General features: G+C 42.3%; 1 protein-coding gene across 1 annotated transcript in view; it reads left to right on the top strand.

The window, feature by feature from the left end:
• mrc2 (mannose receptor, C-type 2) overlaps nucleotides 1-20,123 on the top strand; it is a 299,439-nt gene that overhangs the window by 206,823 nt on the left and 72,493 nt on the right. The window contains exons 13-15 of the mRNA XM_072561856.1: nucleotides 11,431-11,573; nucleotides 18,841-18,937; nucleotides 19,713-19,851. Coding sequence (XP_072417957.1) covers nucleotides 11,431-11,573; nucleotides 18,841-18,937; nucleotides 19,713-19,851 — 379 coding nt within the window. The remainder of the gene's footprint in view (nucleotides 1-11,430; nucleotides 11,574-18,840; nucleotides 18,938-19,712; nucleotides 19,852-20,123) is intronic.

Raw genomic sequence — 20,123 nt, forward strand, 5'->3', positions numbered from 1 at the left:
ATAATGGAGAGGTCAGGCTGCTACTCTGCAAGTACAGGTTGACAGCTGGTGGAATTTCTATTCAATGAATAATATCTGATATTAAAGGTCGTCTCAATTTTATTGGCCCTGAAATCTCGATTGTTGTGAAAAACGCAATTGGTTCACTAATCCCCTTTGGGGAAAGAAATTTACCATTCTGGTCTGGAGAAGGTGAAATGGCATCTCCAAATGCAATATTTAGTGTTGTTCCCAGTAATACTGTTAGTTCAGGCAACATGATAGTTCCTGTGTTGCTTGGAGCATTGAACTGTCAGCTGTGAAAATTGTAAGTCAAGGAGCTGACTTTCATAATGAATAATAGACGAAGGAAAGTGGTTGTTTTAGGTATTTGCCCAGTTTTGGAGGAGCAGTACTATAGAATTTTCTTTCCTCAGTAAATTAAATAATTGGGTCAAAGGCCACAATGAGAAATCTTAGACATGTTAGGATAACTTGTACAGATTCAAGATAGGAATCAGCACAATCAGCCAAGTGACCGCTCATTCCAAGTCTATGTTTCTCCTAATAATAGCCATATCTTAATAAATTCAGACTATGGCAGGTCAAAGCAGTGTTGACTGAGCACAAAATAAATTAACAATTCCTGCCCTTAATTCACTTTGGACAGAGTCCTTTTCCTGTGGAACTGGAACTAAGTCATCACTCTTACTGAGGCTTAAAGTTTCTATTCTTTGGAATTTTTCAAGCGTTGCTGCATGATTTTATTTTCTATCTTAACTAAAAACACATGCTGCAAACCACAACAGAAGTGCTGCCACGATGCAGTTACTCTCGGCCAAAAATATTCTCAAGTACACATATCTCTTACACAGTGAAGCTGGAGCTCGCCATAGTCTTGGCTTCTGAGTGCAAAGGGGCCCAGGGACGTTGATGTCATTGACCTTTCATAGCTTTCCTGAGTTTTAACAGTCTATAGGGAGGAGTTTGATCCAAAGGGACTCTGCAATAGCAATCTGCTTTGACATGTCCCAATCTTAGACTGAACTCTAAGCAAAATGCTGCCACATTCAACAGCACTTCAGCAATTAATGCACTGCGAAGCACTCTGGAACGTGGTGAAGATGTGAAGGGTGCTACATAAATGCAAATTGTTTCTACCTCCATCATAGGTCTTCAATGCCATCTCATTCTATGTTATACTCATTGGGACAATTTAAACCAAATTGATGGGCTTGAATGTATTGCTAATTTTATGTACACCCAATTTTACTCTGTATTTAAAGTCAATTGAGAATAATATAAGATGGAAAGCAAATCTAGCATTCCACCCTATCCATCAGGGTTCCTACCCAGTGAGTGAGGTACAATTGTCTCCACAGGTTCTGACACAATAGTATCAAAATTATCACTGATAAAAGATATGTGGTATTTCTCTCTTGGTGGACCACTGCTCCACATGGCAAAAACTGGCTAATTTCTTGCAAGCTTCACTTGTAATTCTCTTTTCAGATGTTGTATTTTTAGGTATAGCTTGTTAAGTATATATTTATCAGTGACACTCTCATTCTCAGCCTCCAGGGAGGAATACATACTTCTGAAACCGAAAGGGATGGAAATCTTGCTGTAACTCACTTACTTTAAGTATTGAGATCTTACGGAGTCGATTTAAAATGGGCAGGTGGAATGCATATAGCTGACTGTAGAAAGATTGAAGAGTGCAGAGATTTAATAAAACAGTTTGAATCGCAAAAGGTTGAGATAATGAAAGATTGCATTTTCAAAGACTGAAGGGAGAATGACCAGAAGTTATAGATTTAAGGGCCTTGGCAAAAGAGACGTAGATCATCAAACATTACAGCGCAGTCCAGGCCCTTTGGCCCTTGATGTTGTGCTGACCTGTGAAACCATCTAAAGCGCATCTAACCTACACTTCCATTATTATCCATATGTTTATTCAATGACCATTTAAATGCCTTTACTGTAGGCAAATTCATGACTGTTGCAGGAAGGTCATTCCATGCCCTTACTACTCTCTGAGTAAATATCCCACCTCTGACATATGTCAGATATCTATCACCCCTCAATTTAAAGCATGTCCCCTTGTGCTAATCATCACCATCTGAGGAAAAAGGCTCTCTCACTGTCCACCCTGTCTAATCCTCTGATCATCTTGTATGCCTCTATTAAGTCACCTCTTAACTTTCTTCTCTCTAACCAAAACAGCCTCAACCTTTCCTCATAAGACCTTCCCTCCATACCAGGCAACATCCTGGTAAATCTCCTCTGCACCCTTTCCAATGCTTCCACATCGTTCCTATAATGTGGCAACCAGAATTGTACGCAATACTCCCAAGTGTGGCCACACCAGAGTTTTGTACAGCTGCAACATGACTTCATAGCTCCGAAAATTTTATTCTACCAATAAAAGCTCACACACTGTACGCCTTCTTAACAACCCTATCAACCCCTGGGTGGCAACTTTCGGGGATCTATGCATATGGACACAGATTTCTCTGTTCATCCGCATGACCAAGAATCTTACCATTAGCCCAGTACTCTGTATTTCTGTTACTCCTTCCTAAGTGAATCACTTCACCCTTTTCCGCATTAAACTTCATTTGTCACCTCTCAGCCCAGCTCTGCAGCTTATCTATGTCCCTCTGTAACCCGCAACATCCTACTCCACTGACTTCAGTGTCATCCACAAAGTTACTAACCAATCCTTCCATGTCCTCATCCAGGTCATTTATAAAAATGACAAACAGCAGTGGCCCCAAACAGATCTTTGCGATACATCACTCGTAACTGAACTCCAGGATGAACATTTCCCATCAACCACCACCCTCTCTCTTCTTACAGCTAGCCAATTTCTGATCCAAACTGCTAAATCACCCTCAATCCCATGCCTCATATTTTCTGCAATAGCCTACCGTGGGGAACCTTATCAAATGCCTTACTGAAATCCACATCAACTGCTTAATCCTCATCCACCTGTTTGGTCACCTTCTCAAAGAACTCAATAAGTTTGTGAGGCATGACCTACCCTTCACAAAACTGTGTCGACAATCCCTAATCAAATTATTCCTTTCTAGATGATTATAAATCCTATTTCTTTAAATCCTCTTCATAGCTTTGCCCACAATAGAAGTAAGGCTTACTAGTCTATAATTACCAGGGTTGTCTTTACTCCCGTTCTTGAACAAGGGGACAATATTTGCTGTCCTCCAGTCTTCTGGCACTATTCCTGTAGATAGTGACATAAAGATCAAAGCCAACGGCTCTGCAATCTCCTCCCTAGCTTCCCAGAGAATCATAAGATAAATTCCGTCCAGCCCCAGGGACTTACCTATTTTTACACTTTCCAGAATTACTGACACCTCCTCCTTGTAAACCTGAATCCCGTCTAGTCTAATAGTCTTCAGTATTCTCCTCGACAACATTGTCTTATTCTTGTGTGAATTCTGATGAAAAATATTCATTTAAGGCCTCTGCTTTCTCTTTGCACTACACACACAACTTCCCACTACTGTCTTTGACTGGTCCTAACCTTTCTCACATCATTCTTCTATTCCTGATGTACCTGTAGAAAGCTTTATGGTTTTCCTTGATCATACCTGCCAAAGACTTCTCATGTCCTCTCCTGGTTCTTCTTAGCTCTCTCTTTAGGTCATTCCGGACTAACTTGTAACTCTCAAGCACCCTAACTGAGCCTTCTCATCCTAACATAAGCCTCCTTCTTCCTCTTGATAAGAGATTCAACTTCTTTAGTAAACCACAGTTCCCTTGTTCGACTACTTCCTCCCTGCTTGACAGGTACATACTTATCAAGGACACGCAGTATCTGTTCCTTGAACAAGCACCGCGTTTCAATTGTGCTCATCCCCTGTCCATCCTGTGCATCCTAAATCTTACCTAATCGCATCATAATTGTATTTTTCCCCAGCTGTAACTTTTGCCCTGCGATTTATACAGTATTCCTTTCCATCGCTAAAGTAAACATAAACAAATTGTGATCACTATCACCAAAGTGCTCACCTACCTCCAAATCTAACACCTGGCCTGGTTCATTATCCAGTACCAAATCCAATGTGGCCTCGTCTCTTGTTGGCCTATCTACATACTGTGTCAAGAAACTCTCCTGCACACATTGGACAAAAACTGATCCATCTAAAGTACTCAAACTATAGTCAATATTTGGAATGTTAAAGTCCCCCATAACAACTACCCTGTTAGTTTCGCTCCTACCCAGAATAGTCTTTGCAATCCTTTCCTCTACATCTCTAGAACTTTTCAGAAGCCTATAGAAAACTTCCAGCAGGATGACCTCCTTTCCTGTTTCTAACCTCGGTAGATGAGTCCTCATCAAATGTCCTTTCTGCCACCATAATACTGTCCTTCACTAGCAATCTAACACCACCCCCTCTTTTACCACCTTCCCTGATCTTACTGAAACATCTAAATCCCGGAACCTGCAACAATCATTCCTGTCCCTGCTCTATCCATGTCTCTGAAATGGCCACAATGTCGAAGTCCCAGGTATCAACCCATGCTGCAGGTCCACCCACCTTATTCCGGATGCTCTTGGCGTTGAAGTAGACACACAACAACTATCTTTCTGCTTGCCGATGCACGCTTGCAACCTTGAAACCTTATTTCAGACCTCACTACTTACAACCTCCTGTACACTGGAGCTACAATTCAGGTTCCCATCCCTCTGCTGAATTAGTTTAAACCCTCCCAAAGAGTAATAGCAAATATCCCCACCCAGGATATTGGTACCCCTCTGGTTCAGGTGTACCCCAGCCCATTTGTAGAGGTCCCACCTACCCAAGAATGACCCCCAATTATCCAGGTACCTGAATCCCTCCCTCGTGCACCATCCCTGTAACCACGTTTTCAACGGCTCTCTCTCCCTATTCCTCATCTCGCTAGCACGTGGCACAGGTAAAAAGCCAGAAATAACAATGCTGTTTGTTCTAGCTCCCTGAATTGCTGCCTTACATCCCCATCCCTTTTCCTACCTATGTCAAACACAACATGAGAGAAAATTTGTTTATACAAGGAATATTTAGGATTTGTAAAGTGTTGCTTGAAAAAGTGGTGGGATACAGATTCAGTTGTAACCTTCAAAAGGAAATTGGATTCACCCTTGTAGGGGTTTTTAAAAAATGAACAAATGGGGAGAAAGAATAGGGAGTTGCTCTAGATTAGATTTCTTGTTGAAAGGGCTGGTGCAAACTTGATGGGCTGAATGACCTGCTCCTGTGCTAATTATTTTATATTTGCTCACTGGCTTCACCATGGGAATTGAAGCATGGATTCAGGCTGTGAGCATTTTGGAGCTGCAGCTGAACAAAGGGAACGTGGATTTGGAAAGCTGTACCAATAGAAACCTTCCCTTTGATTCCAACAAGGAGCTGGAGTCTCTGATGGAGATATGAATATGTCATGTTTCTGAAGTTGTTTGATATAAGGAAATGAAAATGGCGATTTGAAAATATCTTGATTCTTCAGAGTAATGCAAAACCATCTCCTGGGGGAAAGTATTGAATAGAAAGTGGTCGGGAATGAGCAGCAGTCCCAGCACTCAAGTGTAATTGAAGTTGTAAACTGGAGCATAGGAGGTTGAGAGGTGAACCTGATAGAAGTTTATTTAAAAATGAGAGGTATGGATAGAGTTAATGGTAGTTGTCTTTTCTCTAAGGTGGGGAATTTCATGACTGGGGGTACATTTTTAAGGGGAGAGAAGAGACATTTAAAAAAAAGACATGAGTCAATTTTTTTACACAGAGGGTCGTTGACGTGTGGAATGAACTTCCTGAGGATCAGGTGGATGCAGGTACAATTATGATGTTTAAAACACATTTGGATGGACATGAATAGGAAAGGTTTGGAGGGATATGAGCCAAGAGCAGGCAGGAAGGACCCGTTTAGTTTGGGATTATGTTCGGCATGGACTGGTTGGACCAAAGGGTCTGTTTCTGTGCTGTATTCTATAAAAGCAGGCCAGTAGGATTTCAAAGAGCCACTTCATTGCTGCTGTTTCTGAATAGCACATCGTGTGAACTCCAAGACCTCAACCTTGCTTAGTAGCGTTAACCACTCTGAAGGAGAAAGTGCTACCAAACTGAAAATTCTCTTGCAACAATTACCACCTCGTCCATTGCACCACTTGCTCGTGAAACACTTCCTCAAATCTAACGTGCCCTGAAAACCTCTGACTTGTGCCAAAACCTAGCCCCACCTTAGGTGGAATTTAAACTTCAGTCCCCAAATCATTATTCTAGGCGGGGAAAAGGTAGAGAAAGTGAAAAAACAAAAATTATGGTCATAAATGTAAGACAGTAATCAGTAAGTCCTTTGAGGAAGTTAAGAGAAACTTCTTACCTATAAGGTAGTTTCAGTGTGCAGCCGAGTGGTTTAAATGTAGCAGCAGAACCTCAGAAACCTACAGCACAAAACTAAGTTATTCAGCTTGTTATGCCTTTGCTGCTTCTATTGAAAGAGGAGTCATGTTTTCTCTCGTCTCAGCATTTTCCCTTCCCTGAAAAAGTTCCTAATCCTAATGTAATTGTCCAACTTCTTGTATTTATTTATGGAATCGGATTCCATCCAAGTTCCAGATAATGTTCCAGATTCTGACAAGCCTCTGAGAAAGCCTCACCTATGTTCAAGATCTTTTGCCAATGGTCTTGTGTCTTTGAACACTAACTTACCAGATAAACAGGTTTTTCTCTCCGAAACCTCACAGCACCTTGAAGGTATTAACTTGCCTCTTAACACTTTCTGTTCAAGAAGAACAATCCTAATTAATTCCACACTCTAAGGTGAAGCTGGATAAGTAAGTGTGTCAGGAAAGAACTGAAGCCAACAAGGTTAGATGAAGACATTATGAAGTGTGTGATGAAGGTTCAGACTATAGTACAGTATTATTGATTGTGACCTTAGGTTCTAAAGTGGAAGAATAGCATATAGCTTGTTTTTAGTTTGTATGTTAACAGGAAAACATGGCTTTTAGTTTAGTTCTACAATGTGGAAAAAGGCCCTTTGGCCCAACAAGTCCACACCGACCCTCCGAAGAGTAACCCACCCAGATCCATTTCAGCCTGACTAATGCACCTAATACTATGAGCAATTTAGCATGGCCAATTCACCTGACCTGCACAATCTTTGGACTGTGGGAGGAAACCGGAGCACCCGGAGAAAACCCACGCAGACATGGGGAGAATGTGCGGCACGGTGGCACAGTAGTTAGCACTGCTGCCTCACAGCGCCAGAGACCTGGGTTCAATTCCCGTCTCAGGCAATTGTCTGTGTAGAGTTTGCACATTCTCCCCATGTCTGCATGGGTTTCCTCCGGGTGCTCCGATTTCCTCCCACAGTCCAAAGATTGTGCAGGTCAGGTGAATTGGCCATGTTAAATTGCCCGTAGTGTTAGGTGAAGGGGTAAATGTAGGGAACGGGTCTGGGTAGGTTGCTCTTCGGAGGGTCGGTGTGGACTTTGTGGGCCAAAGGGCCTGTTTCCACACTCTTAAGTAATGTAATCTAATTCACACAGACAGTCGCCCGAGGCAGGAATCAAACCTGGGTCCCTGGTGCTGTGAGGCAGCAGTGCTAACCACCGTGCCACCCTATTCTTAATATGTTAGATTTGTTTAATTTTAGATTTGTTCATTGAGTGGCAGCAAGGTGTCTGGAGATTTGTTTTATTTATATGCATTTTAATGAGGTGAGCAGTTTGGTGAATTTAAAATATGGTAGAAGAAAGAAAATTAAACTTCTGTAACTTGGCAACAAGAGTCGACTAACACAGTCAGGATAGTCCAGGCAGTATGTAAGTTCATTCAGTGAGAAAAAGGTTGCATCTTACGTTATTAGAGTCATAGACGTCCACAGAAATGAAACTGCACTGGTCAGAAACAGCCATCTAACTATTTTAATCACATTTTCTAGCACTTGGGTCACAGCCTTGTAAGCCTTGGCATCACAAGTGCACATCTGAATACTTCTTGTGAGGATTTCTGCCTCTACCAATAGATAGTGAATTCCAGATTCCCACCACCCTCTGGGTGAAAATGTTTTTCCTTACATCCCCTCTAAACCTCCTTTCCCTTCATCTAAATCTATGACCCCATCCTGCTCCAAGGGAGATATCTTCCTCCTGTCTACCCTATAACTTTATACATCTAAATCATGTCACCTTTCAATCTCCTGTGGTATAAGGTAAACAACCCCAGTCTATCCAATCTCTCTTCACAACTAAAACTCTCCAGCCTAGGTAACATCCTGATAAATCTCCTGTACGCTTTCTCCAGTGCTATCACAATTCTCCGATAATTTGGTTTCCAGAATTGTGAACAATTGTTTAGCTGTGGCCTAACAGTACCATTATCACCTCTCTGCTCTTAAACTTTATGCCTCAAAAAATAAAGGCAAGTAAAAAAAAAACCTTCTGACCACCTTATCCACCTGTCCTGATAGCTTAAGGGACTGGTGTATATGCACACTCAGTTCCATCTGATCCTTGGTGCTTCCCAGGGTCCTACCTTGCTTTGTTTATCCTGTCCGAGTGCATCACCTCACCTTTATCTGGTTTGAATTCCATTTGCCATTGATCATCCCATCTATATCCTTTTGTAGTCTAAGGCTATCCTCTTCACTATTTACCAATTTTTGTAATATTTTCAAGTTCACTGATCATCTCTCCTACATTCAAGACTAATTAATTTATATAAACTGCAAAGAACAAGGGCCCCAACATTGAGCACTGTGGGACCCCAATGGATATAGACTTCCAGTTGGAAAAACACCACTCAACCATCACTCTCTGCTTACTGCCACTCAGCCAATTGTGGATCCAATTTGCCAAATTTCCTTGGATCAATACCAGGAGCTCTTAGCTTTGCTATCAGGTTCCCATGCAGGACCTTATCAAAAGCTTTGTTAAAGTCCAAGTAGACTACATCAAAAGTATTGCCCTCATCTACACATAGAGTCATAGAGATGTACAGCACAGAATCAGACCCTTTGGTCCAAATTATCCAAGCAACCAGATATCCCAACCTAATCTAGTCCCATTTGCCAGCACTTGGTCCATATCACTCTAAACCCTTCCTATTCAAATACCATCCAGATGCCGTTTAAACATTGCAATTGTACCAGCCTCCACCACTTCCTCTGGCAGCTCATCCCAACTCCTGTACTCAATACTCTGACCAATAAAAGAAAGCATACCAAACTCCTTCACTATCCTATCTACCTGCGACTCTACTTTCATCTCGTTACCTTTTCAAAAAATTCATCAAGTTGGTCAGATATCATCTCCCATTAACAAAACCATGTTGACTGTTCTTGATTAGTCCTTGCCTATTTGTTTTCTTGATTCATGACTGATGTGAGCATCATTAGCTCAGCTGGTATTTACTGCCCAGAGGGTAGTTAAGATTCATAGAGTCATAGAGATGTACAGTAGGGAAACAGACCCTTCAGTCCAATTCATCCATTGGATATCCACCCAATCTAGACCCACCTGTCAGCACCCAGCCCATATCCCTCAAACCCTTCGATTTCATATACACATCCACGTGTCTTTTAAATATTGCAATTGTACTAGCCTCCACCACTACTTCTGCCAGCCCATTCCCCACACACACCACCCTCTTTGTGAAAAGGTCTCGCTTCTCTTTCCCTTCTCATGCTAAACCTCTAGTTCTGGACTCCCCTACCCCAGGGAAAAAACGTTGTCTATTTACCCTATCTGTGCACCTCATGATTTTATAAACCTGTATAAGGTCACCCCTCAGCCTCTGATGCTCCAGAGAAAACAGCCCCAGCCTATTCAGCCTCTCCCTATAGCTCAAATCCTCCAACTCTGGCAACATCCATGTAAATCTTTTCTGAACCCTTCCATGTTTCACAACATCGTTCCAGTAGGAAGGAGACCTTGCAATATTTCAGAAGTGGCCTAACCAATATCCTGTACAGTCGCAACATGACCTCTCAAATCCTGTATTCAATACTCTGACCAATAAAGGAAAGCATACCAAATGCCTTCTTCACTATCCTATCTATCTGCAACTCCACTTTCAAGGAGCTATGAACATACACTCCAAGGTCTCTTTGTTCAGCAACACTCCCTAGGACCTGCTAAGATTTGCTTTCCCAAAATGTAGCATCTCGCATTTATCTAAATTAAATTCCATCTGCCATTCCTCAGCACACTGGGCCATCTGATTAAGATCCCATTGTAATCTGAGGTAACCTTCTTTGCTGTCCACTCCATCTCCAATTTTTGTGTCATCTGCAAACTTACTAACTATACCTCCTATGTTCATATCCAAATCATTTATATGAATGATAAAAAGTAGTGGACCCAGCACTGATCCTTGTGGCACTCCACTGGTCACAGGTCTCCAGTCTGAAAAATATCCCTCCGCCACCATCCTCTGTCTTCTACCTTTGAGCCAGTTCTGTATCCAAATGGCTAGTTCTCCCTGTATTCCATGAGATCTAACCTTGCTAACCAGTCTCCCATTGGTAAGCAACCACATTGCTGTGGGTCTGGAGCCACATGTAGGCCAGACTAGGTAAGGATGGCAGTTTCCTTCCCTAAAGGATATTAGTGAAACAGCTAAGTTTTTCTGACAATCAACATTAGATTCACGAACATTATTAATCTCTTATTTACAGTGTTTTTTTAAAATTCACCTTCCACCATCTACCATGGTAGGATTCAAAGCCAGATTCCCAGATTTAAGCTGAATCTCTGGATTAATAGTCTACCGATAATACCACTAGGCCATCACCTCCCTGAGCCTCTCCAAATGCAAATTACTTCTGTTCCTCAGAATTGATTCCACTCGTTTCCTCAACTGAGGTTAGACTGACTGGCCTGTAGTTTCCTGGTTTCCTTCCTCCCTTCTTGAATAATGGTACCTATAATGTCAATTTCATCAAATTTCACGGAGGTTTGTCTCCATGAAATTTTTCACTCTGTTGTCTCAAACCCATCTCATTAACCCTAATGATGGCCCACTTCAAATAGTTCCTGTATCGTGTAATATGGTTCATGCTGTTATTTTGTCTACAATAAACTTTTATGTTCTGTTGTTGAAAGTATATTGACAGCCTTTTTTGAAATATGTTTAGTGACTAACCTCCACAATAAACAGAAAGAAAACTCTCAATATATTAAGGCAGTCTCACTTTGGGATCTGACTAGTCTAGGAATAATATTAGCTGAATTCAGAACAGAAGACTGGTATGGAACATAACCAGTTGGGCCATTAGCCTGTTTTGATTATATAAATACAGTGTATTCTGAGATAACTATTTGCTAGGAGAAAGGGTATGTGATTTCTGATGTCCAGAAGCTGTGAATGTTTAATATCTGGGTTATATTCAGGTGTGTTCACACTTTGTCTTGTTTCTTCTCCTTTTCCTGACTAGGTGTTTCACTTCAACACCATCTATGCTAAGAAGAACTGGGTTCAGGCACACATGTTCTGCTATGAGCAAGGTGCTCACTTGCTCAGCATCAGCAACTTTGAAGAGGAGAAGTTTACAGAGAAACTGGTTAATGAGATCTTTGGGTGAGTCAGTGAGCACTGATTCGAAAGATGGTCAGTGGGCTGGGTGGGGCAGCTACTGGTTCCTGGATTCTATCTTTTACAAATCTGTTGCCTTGACGTTATCACTGGATAAAGCCTGAGGAGATGGAATCTGGTCAATGTTCTCTCTGAGCTGCACGGCCCGTCAGCTACTCAGAAGTTCCCCTGAGGTTCTGCAATCACTGATTGGCGTGCACACTGATTGGTGTGCTGATGTATTGACTTTCAGTTTCAAGAGCTAGTGCAGTGCACAGGTTTCAGAGATCCATGCGCTAAAATAAAAAAAATGTGAGAGAGTATTGGATCTAGTCCTTGGAAATAGCCTTTAGGCTTTTGATCACTAAGCTAAGAAATAAGGGGATGGTGACTTTATTGGGGTTGTACTACAGGCCCCCAAATAGTCAACAGAAATTAGAGGAACAAATATGCAGGGAGACAGGAGAGACTTGCAGGAGCAATTGGATTGTGATAGTAGGGGATTTTAACTTTCTTGACATAGACTAGGACTGCCTTAGCGTTAAAGGCTGAGATGGGGTGAAATTTGTTAAGTGCCTTCAGGAAAGTTTCCTCAAGCAGTATATAGAGGGCAAAACTCGACCTACTCTTGGGAAATAGGGCAGGACAGGTGACAGTCGGGGAGCAATTTGGGACCAGTGACCATTGTTCTATTAATTTTAAAATAGATATGGAGAAGGAAAACCTGGTCTTCAGGTTCAAGTTCTAAATTGGGGCAACGTGAATTTTGATGGAATTACACAGGAGCTTGCAGAGGTTGATTGGTGTAGTTTGTTTGTCGGCAAAGGAACCTCCGGTAAGTGGGAGGCCTTTAAAAATGAGATAGCTAGAACTCAAGGTTTGTATGTTCCTGTGAGGGTGAAGAGCTAGGAACAAGGAACTCTAGATGACGAGTGATGTTGAGGCTTTGACCAGTCGGATTAAGGGAATCTCTGAAGGTATATTGGGGATACAGGAGTTGGCAGTTGGATTAAGGGAATCCCTGAAGGTATATAGAGGATACAGGAGTTTACTGAAGAAGGAAATCAGCAGGGTGAAAAGGGGGCATGAGACAGCTTTGGCTGAGAAGATTAGGGTGAATCCAAAAAGGTTATTTAATTATATTAAAGGAAGGAAAAAGAATAGGACCCTTCAAGGACCAAAGTGGACATGTATATGTGGAACCGCAAGACTTGGGCGAGGTCCTCAATGAATATTTCTCCTCTTTGTTTACTGTGGAGAAAGACATGAAGGGTTAGGAATTCAGGGAAGTTAGTGGTGATATCTTGGGGATAGTCCATATTAGAGTAGAGAAGGTGTTGGATGTATTAGAACATATGAACGTGAATAAATCTCCTGGTCCTGATCAGATATATCCAAGAACACTGCAAGGGAAGAAATTGCAAGGCCCGTGGCTGATATTTTTGCATTATCATTAGCCAAGGGTGAGGTCCCTGAAGAATGGAGGGTAGCAAATGTCATTTCCATATTCAAGAAGGGCGCAAAGATAACCTAGAGAATTATAAACCACTAAGTCTAACATCTGTGGTCAGTAAATTACTAGACAAGATTATGAGATAAGATATACATGTATTTGGATCAGGAGTAGTCAGCTTGGCTTTGTGCGTAGGAGATCATGCCTCACAAATTTGTTAAAGTTCTTTGATGAAGTGACTAGGAAGGTTGATGAGGGCAGGACAGTAGATGTAGTCTGTACGGATTTCAGTAAGGCTTTTGATAAGGCTCCACATGGTAGGCTGCTGTGGTAGGTTAAATCGCATGGAATCCAGGGGGAGCTGGCAAACTGGATACAAACCGGCTTGATGGTAGGAAGCAGATGGCAATAGTGGAAGGATGCTTGTCGAACTGGAGGCCTGTGACTAGTGGTGTGCCTCAGGAGTCGGTACTGGGCCCATTACTGTTTGTTATCTGTAATAATGGTTTGGAGAAGAATGTACAAGGCATGATTAGTAAGTTTGCAGATGATACTAAAATATGCAGTATCATGAACAGTGAGAAAGGTTATCAGAAATTGCAGCAAGACCTCAATCAGCTGGGGTAGTGGGCTGAGAAATGGCAAATGGAGTTTAATATAGAGAGTCTTGCATTTGGAAAGTCAAATCAAGATAGGAGTTTCATGGTGAATGGTAGGGCCTTCGGGAGTGTAGTGGAACAGTGGGGCCTTGGAGTTCAGGTGCATGGTTCTCTGAAAGTGGAGTGAGGGGTAGACAGGGCAGTGAAGAAGACATTTGACACACTGTCCTTCATCAGTCAGGGTATAGAAGTTGGGAAGTTATATTGAAGTTGTACAGGACATTGGTGAGGCTGCACTTGGAGTATTGTGTTCAGTTTTGGTCACCCTTGCTATGGGACAGATGTTATTAAACTGGAAAGTATGCAGAAGAAATTTACAAGGATGTTGCCTGGACTCAAGGGTCTGAGTTATTGGGAAAGATTGGACAAGCTAGGACCGCTTTCTTTAGAACATAGGACACTGAGGACGTATCGTATAGAAGTGTATAAGATCATGAGGGGCATGGATCGAGTGAATGTACTCAGTGTTTTTCCCAGGGTTGGGGAATCGAGGACTAGAAGGCATCAGTTTAAGGTTAGAGGGGAAATAATTAAAGGGAATGTGAGGAACAACTTGTTTACACAAAAGCATATGGAATGAGCTGCTAGTGAAAGTGGTTGAAGCAGATACATCAACAATATTTAAAAGCATTTTGACAAATACATGGATTGATAAGGTTTAGAAGGATATGGGCAAAGTTCAAGGAAATGGGATTAGCGTAGATGAATATTTTGGTCTGCATGGACCAGTTTTGGGCTGAAGGGCTTGTCTTCGTGCAATAGGACTCTACAACTCTTAAGCTCATCATGTACATTCTTAAACAGCCCACTGCCTTACAGACTCTAATCACAGTATGCCTCACCTTCAACAAAAAGATCTGGAAGATTTCTTCTGATTCCAACATTCTGTCCTGTTTACTCTCAACTCTCAGTACTTTTCACAAGTTATGTCAAAACCTACAATCCCTGTCTACACACCTCTCTCTCTGATCCCCATAATCCCAATAAGATTATAAGTAAAAAGGGAGCAGGAGTCAGATATCTTTGACATTATTGCATATTCAGATTCCCACCTTCCATTGCTCTATGGGAAAGAGAATTCCAAAGACTGACAGCCCTCAGAGAATATCTCCATATCTCCAAATTTATTTATTTCCATAAATGGAGACCCTGTAACTTTAAACTGTGCTCCCTAGTTCTAGATTACACCACAAGGGAAATATACAGCAACTACTATGACAGGCCTATTTAGAATCTCATTTCAACAAAATCATTTTTCATTCTTCTAAACCCCAAGAAGCAATGGCCCACAGTGCTCAGAAACTCTTCAAGTGACAAACCTCTTCATCCCAGGAACCAGTTTAATAAACCTTCTCTGAAGAGCTTTCCAATGTAAGTTTGACCTTCCTTTAATAAGGAGACCAAAACTGTATTAAATACTCTAGCTATGGTCTGAATCAGTGCCTTCTACATCTGTCCCAAGACTTTCTACTTACCTCTCCAGTAGTTCCATAGTTATTTAGTGTACCTAGAATCATTGAATCATTCCTATAGAGTAGGAAGAGGCCATTCAGCTCATTGAGTCTGTACTGACCCTCTGAAGGACATTCCTCCCTCCTCCCCCATTCCCATAACCCTGTACGAAGTTTTCTACTATGGCTAGTCCACATCACTGGACACTATGGGGCAATTTCTTTCATAATGGCCAATCCAACTAACTTGCACATCATCTGACTGTGGGAGGAAAGTGGAACACCTGGAGGAAACCCATGCAGAGACAGGGAGAACATGCAAACTTCACACAGGCAGTCACACAAAGCTGCAATCAAACCCGGGTCCCTCTTGCTGTGAGACAGCAGTGCTAACCTGTATGCTAACCTTTTGTGATTCATACACAGGAATCCCCAGATTCCTGAGTACAACATTTTGCATTCTATTTTCATGCAAATAATGTTCTGTTGTCCCATCGTTCTGCTAAAATGAACAACCTCACATTTTCCCAAATTTCCACTTACTTTTTTTTGGTCCACTCGCTTATTCTATCATTTTCGCTTTGAAGATGCTCTTTATCTTTGCCTCAACTTATTCTCCTACCAACTTTGTGTCATCGGCAAATTTCACAATATAGCCAGTCAGTCCTTTACGTTAAAGTTGTCATTATGGATTGTAAATAGTCAAGACCCCAACACTGATACTTTGGCATTCCACTAATAGATTACCAAACTGAAAATTTATGGATGTAGGTTTGCTCACTGAGCTGGAAGGTTCATTTCCAGACATTTCGTCACCCTACTAGGGCAGCACGGTGGCTCAGTGGTTAGCACTGCAGCCTCGCAGCACCAGGTGCCTGGGTTCGATTCCAGCCTCGGGCGACTGTCTGTGTGGAGTTTGCACATTCTCCCTGTGTTTGCGTGGGTTTCCTCCGGGTGCTCCAGCCTCCTCCCACAGTCCAAAGATGTGTAGGTTAGCTTGATTGGCCATGCTAAATTAGGTGCATAGTGTTAGGTGCATTAGTCAGAGGGAAATGGGTCTGGGTGGGTTAATCTTCAGAGGGTCGGTGTGGACTTGTTGGGCCAAAGGGCCTGTTTCTGCATTGTAGGGAATCTAATCTACTAGGTAACATCTTCAATGGGCCTTCAGGCGAAGCACTGTTGATAATTCCTGCTTTCTATTTATATGTTTGGGTTTCTTTGGGTTGGTGATGTCATTTTCTGTGGTGACATCATTTCTTATAGTGATGTCATTTCCTGTTCTTTTTCTTAGGGGGTGGTAGATGGGGTCTAACTCGATATGTTTGTTGATAGAGTTCCAGTTGGAATGCCATATTTCTAGGAATTCTCGTGCATGTCTCTGTTTGGCTTGTCCTAGAATGGATGTCTGGATTAGTGGTGCTGGAAGAGCACAGCAGTTCAGGCAGCATCCAAGTAGCTTTGAAATTGACGTTTCGGGCAAAAGCCCTAGAATGGATGTGTTGACCAAGTCAAAGTGGTGTCCTTCCTTCTCTGTATGTAAGGATACTAGTGACAGAGGGTCATGTCGTTTTGTGGCTAGTTGATGTTCATGTATCCTGGTGGCTAGTTTTCTGCCCGTTTGTCCAAGGTAGTATTTGTTACTGTCCTTGCACGGTATTTTGTAAATAACATTAGTTTTGCTTGTTGCCTGTATAGGGTCTTTCAAGTTCATTAGCTGCTGTTTTAATGTGTTGGCAGGTTTGTGGGCTACCACAATTTATTTCAAATTGTGTCCAGTTAGCTAGTCCTCGATCCATGTTAATGTATCACCTCAGCACTATGAGCTCTTATCTTGTGCTCTAACCTTCTAGCCTTATCAAATGCCTTTTGAGAATTCAAATGTGCTTCATCTATTGGTTCCCCTTTATCCATCCTGCTTGATACATCCTTTCGGAACTCGAACACAATTACCCTTTCACAAAACCATGTTGAATGCCTGCTTGTATTATGATTTTCTAAATGTCCTGCTCCTATCTCATTAATAATTGATAGCAGCAATTTCCCAATGATAGATGTTAGACCTTTCTACTGGGAATGGAACAGAGGGCTGTGTCTTGCAGCCTACCCTGAAGGATAACTCACTTGGCAGACCTAAGTAATTAGATCTCCTCATTAGCTTCCATGTAGCTCATGGAAGCTAATGAGGAGATCTATCTCAAGCATAGCTACCCAGACAAGAGTTAGGAACAGCAGATATTTTACATTCAGGAAAAACTGCATGAAATTCCTACATTCCAACAATGAATGAACTTGAAAATGTATTTCTTAGTTGTTGAGCATTTTGGATAACTTTACATTTAAACAGTGCCTTTCACAATGTAAGACATATCAATGTAACAATTTCAGCCTGTTTATCTCCCTCATGATTTTATTAGAGTTTACTGTAATGGAAATAAATATGGAGGTGATGTACAGTCAGCTATTAATTCATTGTGTCAATGAGCCAATGATTCTGAACCCAACAGAATCATAGAATCCCTACAGTGTGGAAGTAGGCCATTCAGCCCACTGAATCGCTACTGACTCTCTGAAGAACATCCCACCCAGACAGCGGCCCTACCCTAATCTTGTAACCCTGCATTTCTCACCTAACCTACATATCCCTGAACACTGTAGGTAATTTAGCATTGCCAGTCCACCTAAACTGCACATCTTTGGACTGTGGGAGGAAACCAGAACACCCAAAAAATGAGCAAACTCCACACAGTTACGAGGCTGGAATCGAACCTGGGCCTCTGGCACTGTGAGGCAGTAATGCTAACCATTGGGCCCATGGACACACTCCAAACCAAGTGACTACTGAAGGATTAGTGGATGAAACAGATTAGCGGATTCTCTCCCGTACGGTAATTAACATGTATGCTGACACTCATTTTTGGTTGACTTTATTTGAAACAGTCACACCAAAGCAGACCAGAGCTGGCTTTGATTTTGGAGGGTTAGATTACTTAGTGTGGAAACAGGCCCTTCGGCCCAACAAGTCCACACCGACCCTCCGAAGAGCAACCCACCCAGACCCATTCCCCTCCATTTACCCCTTCACCTAACACTACAGGCAATTTAGCATGGCCAATTCACCTAACCTGTACATTTTTGGACTGTGGGAGGAAACCGGAGTACCTGGAGGAAACCCACACAGACACGGGGAAGAATGTGCAAACTCCACACAGAGAGTCGCCTGAGGCGGGATTTGAACGTGGGTCTCTAGCACTGTGAGGCAGCAGTGCTAACCACTGTGCCGCCTGCTAACATAGAATCTTGACAGTGTGGAGATTCAGCCCAACAAGTCCACACCAGCCCTTTGAAGGGCATCCCACTCAGACTCGCCCTTCTCCCCCAACTTGATACCTGCATTTCCCGTGGCCAATTCACCCTAAACTGCACATCTTTGGACTGTGGGAGGAAACCAGAGTACCCAGAGGAAAGCCACACAGACATAGAGAGAATGTGCAAACTCCACACCCGAGGCTGGAATCGAACCCGGGTCCCTGGTGCTGCGAGGCAGCATGCTAACTACTGAGCCACTGTGCCGCCCCTACTGCAGGCAACTCTATCCTGTCTCTGTAAACAGAATAATCCAACATGAAAAATTGAATTATTTTTTAAAAAATGTTTACTAGAAATTTATGAAGTATGATGAAAATGAGTCATTGTCTATTTCTACTTCGTAGAGAGTCAGAGGATCACGATTATCATTGGTTCTGGCTTGGACTGAACCGACGAAACCCAGGGACAGAACAAAGCTGGGCATGGAGTGATGGAACAGGGGTGAGTATCTGTCTGAATAACCAAGTCACAAGCTGACTTGCTTGAGTGAGAAGAACAGGGACAGGTTTGTACATTGCAGTGTGACAGAATAAGTTTGCATTCCCCACTATAACACTCCACCTGTGTACAAAGCTCCCCTTCCCCTGAGATATCACACACACAATTAAACATCTTTGGTGTGTCAGTTTGTTCCATGTTATACATCATATGTATTTGCAACAAGAACAGATGTTGCTGAAGAACCTCAGCAGCAACTGTTGAGAAAAAGCTGAATTAATGTTTCGAATCCAGTGACCCTTCTTCAGAACTGTATTTTCCCGATTACATGCAAACAGCTGAAAACTGTCATAATGGGTGGGTGGAATGAAAAGCAGGAACTGTAAGCAAGTAGGTGCAAGAACAGAAGGTGCAGGAGATTGCAGAGGTAGGGCAGAGTGAGAACATGGAGGAATTTGAGAATATATTAGTTAAAATGTAATGCTAAACTAACTTTGCAAGGATGAGACAATGCAGCTGCACTTTGTATAAGGTGGAGTGTATGGGAAGGTAGATGAAGGAACAGCATTAAAGACAGCATGAGAAACAACAACAAAAATGGAAATTGCTGGAAAAGCTTAGCAGATCTGGCATCATTTGTGAAGAGAAATTAGAGTTAACCAGAGTTGGGACCAGTGACCCTTCCTTAGAACTGGAGCAACAATTTGGATAGAAGTAATTGGCACATAGAAAATTATGGGCAGTGTAAGTAACCTAAACCTATTGCATTCTTGCGCAGTATTCCTACAACAACTTTGGACGAGATGTCTATGAAGATGATAGCATCCGACGCTGTGGAGTTATTGACATTGCCTCCTCACTATGGCGAGCAGTACGCTGTGAGAATCAACTGGACTGGATCTGTAAGATCCGCAAAGGTAGGAATGGCAGTGAAGGATGGGTGAAGGAACAATCCAAAAGAATACTTTCAGGGAAATGAAGCTCTGCAAGTGGTACCAAGCTTCAGCAAGGTTCAGAACCTGCATGTAAGTCAGTATAGCTGTGCACCACACCGGGTATTGAGTTATTGAGTCCCCTAGCATAATATTCATGAATAAATCTCCCTTTCTTCTCTTTGAGTTCCAGGCAAGCAAGCTTCAGGACATTTGCAGAGGTCGTTAGTTCAGCTGGCACAGGTTCTTCCACAGGC

This window comes from Chiloscyllium punctatum, chromosome 42 (genome assembly GCF_047496795.1).
Source record: "Chiloscyllium punctatum isolate Juve2018m chromosome 42, sChiPun1.3, whole genome shotgun sequence".
In the NCBI taxonomy this organism is placed as follows: Eukaryota; Metazoa; Chordata; class Chondrichthyes; order Orectolobiformes; family Hemiscylliidae; genus Chiloscyllium; species Chiloscyllium punctatum.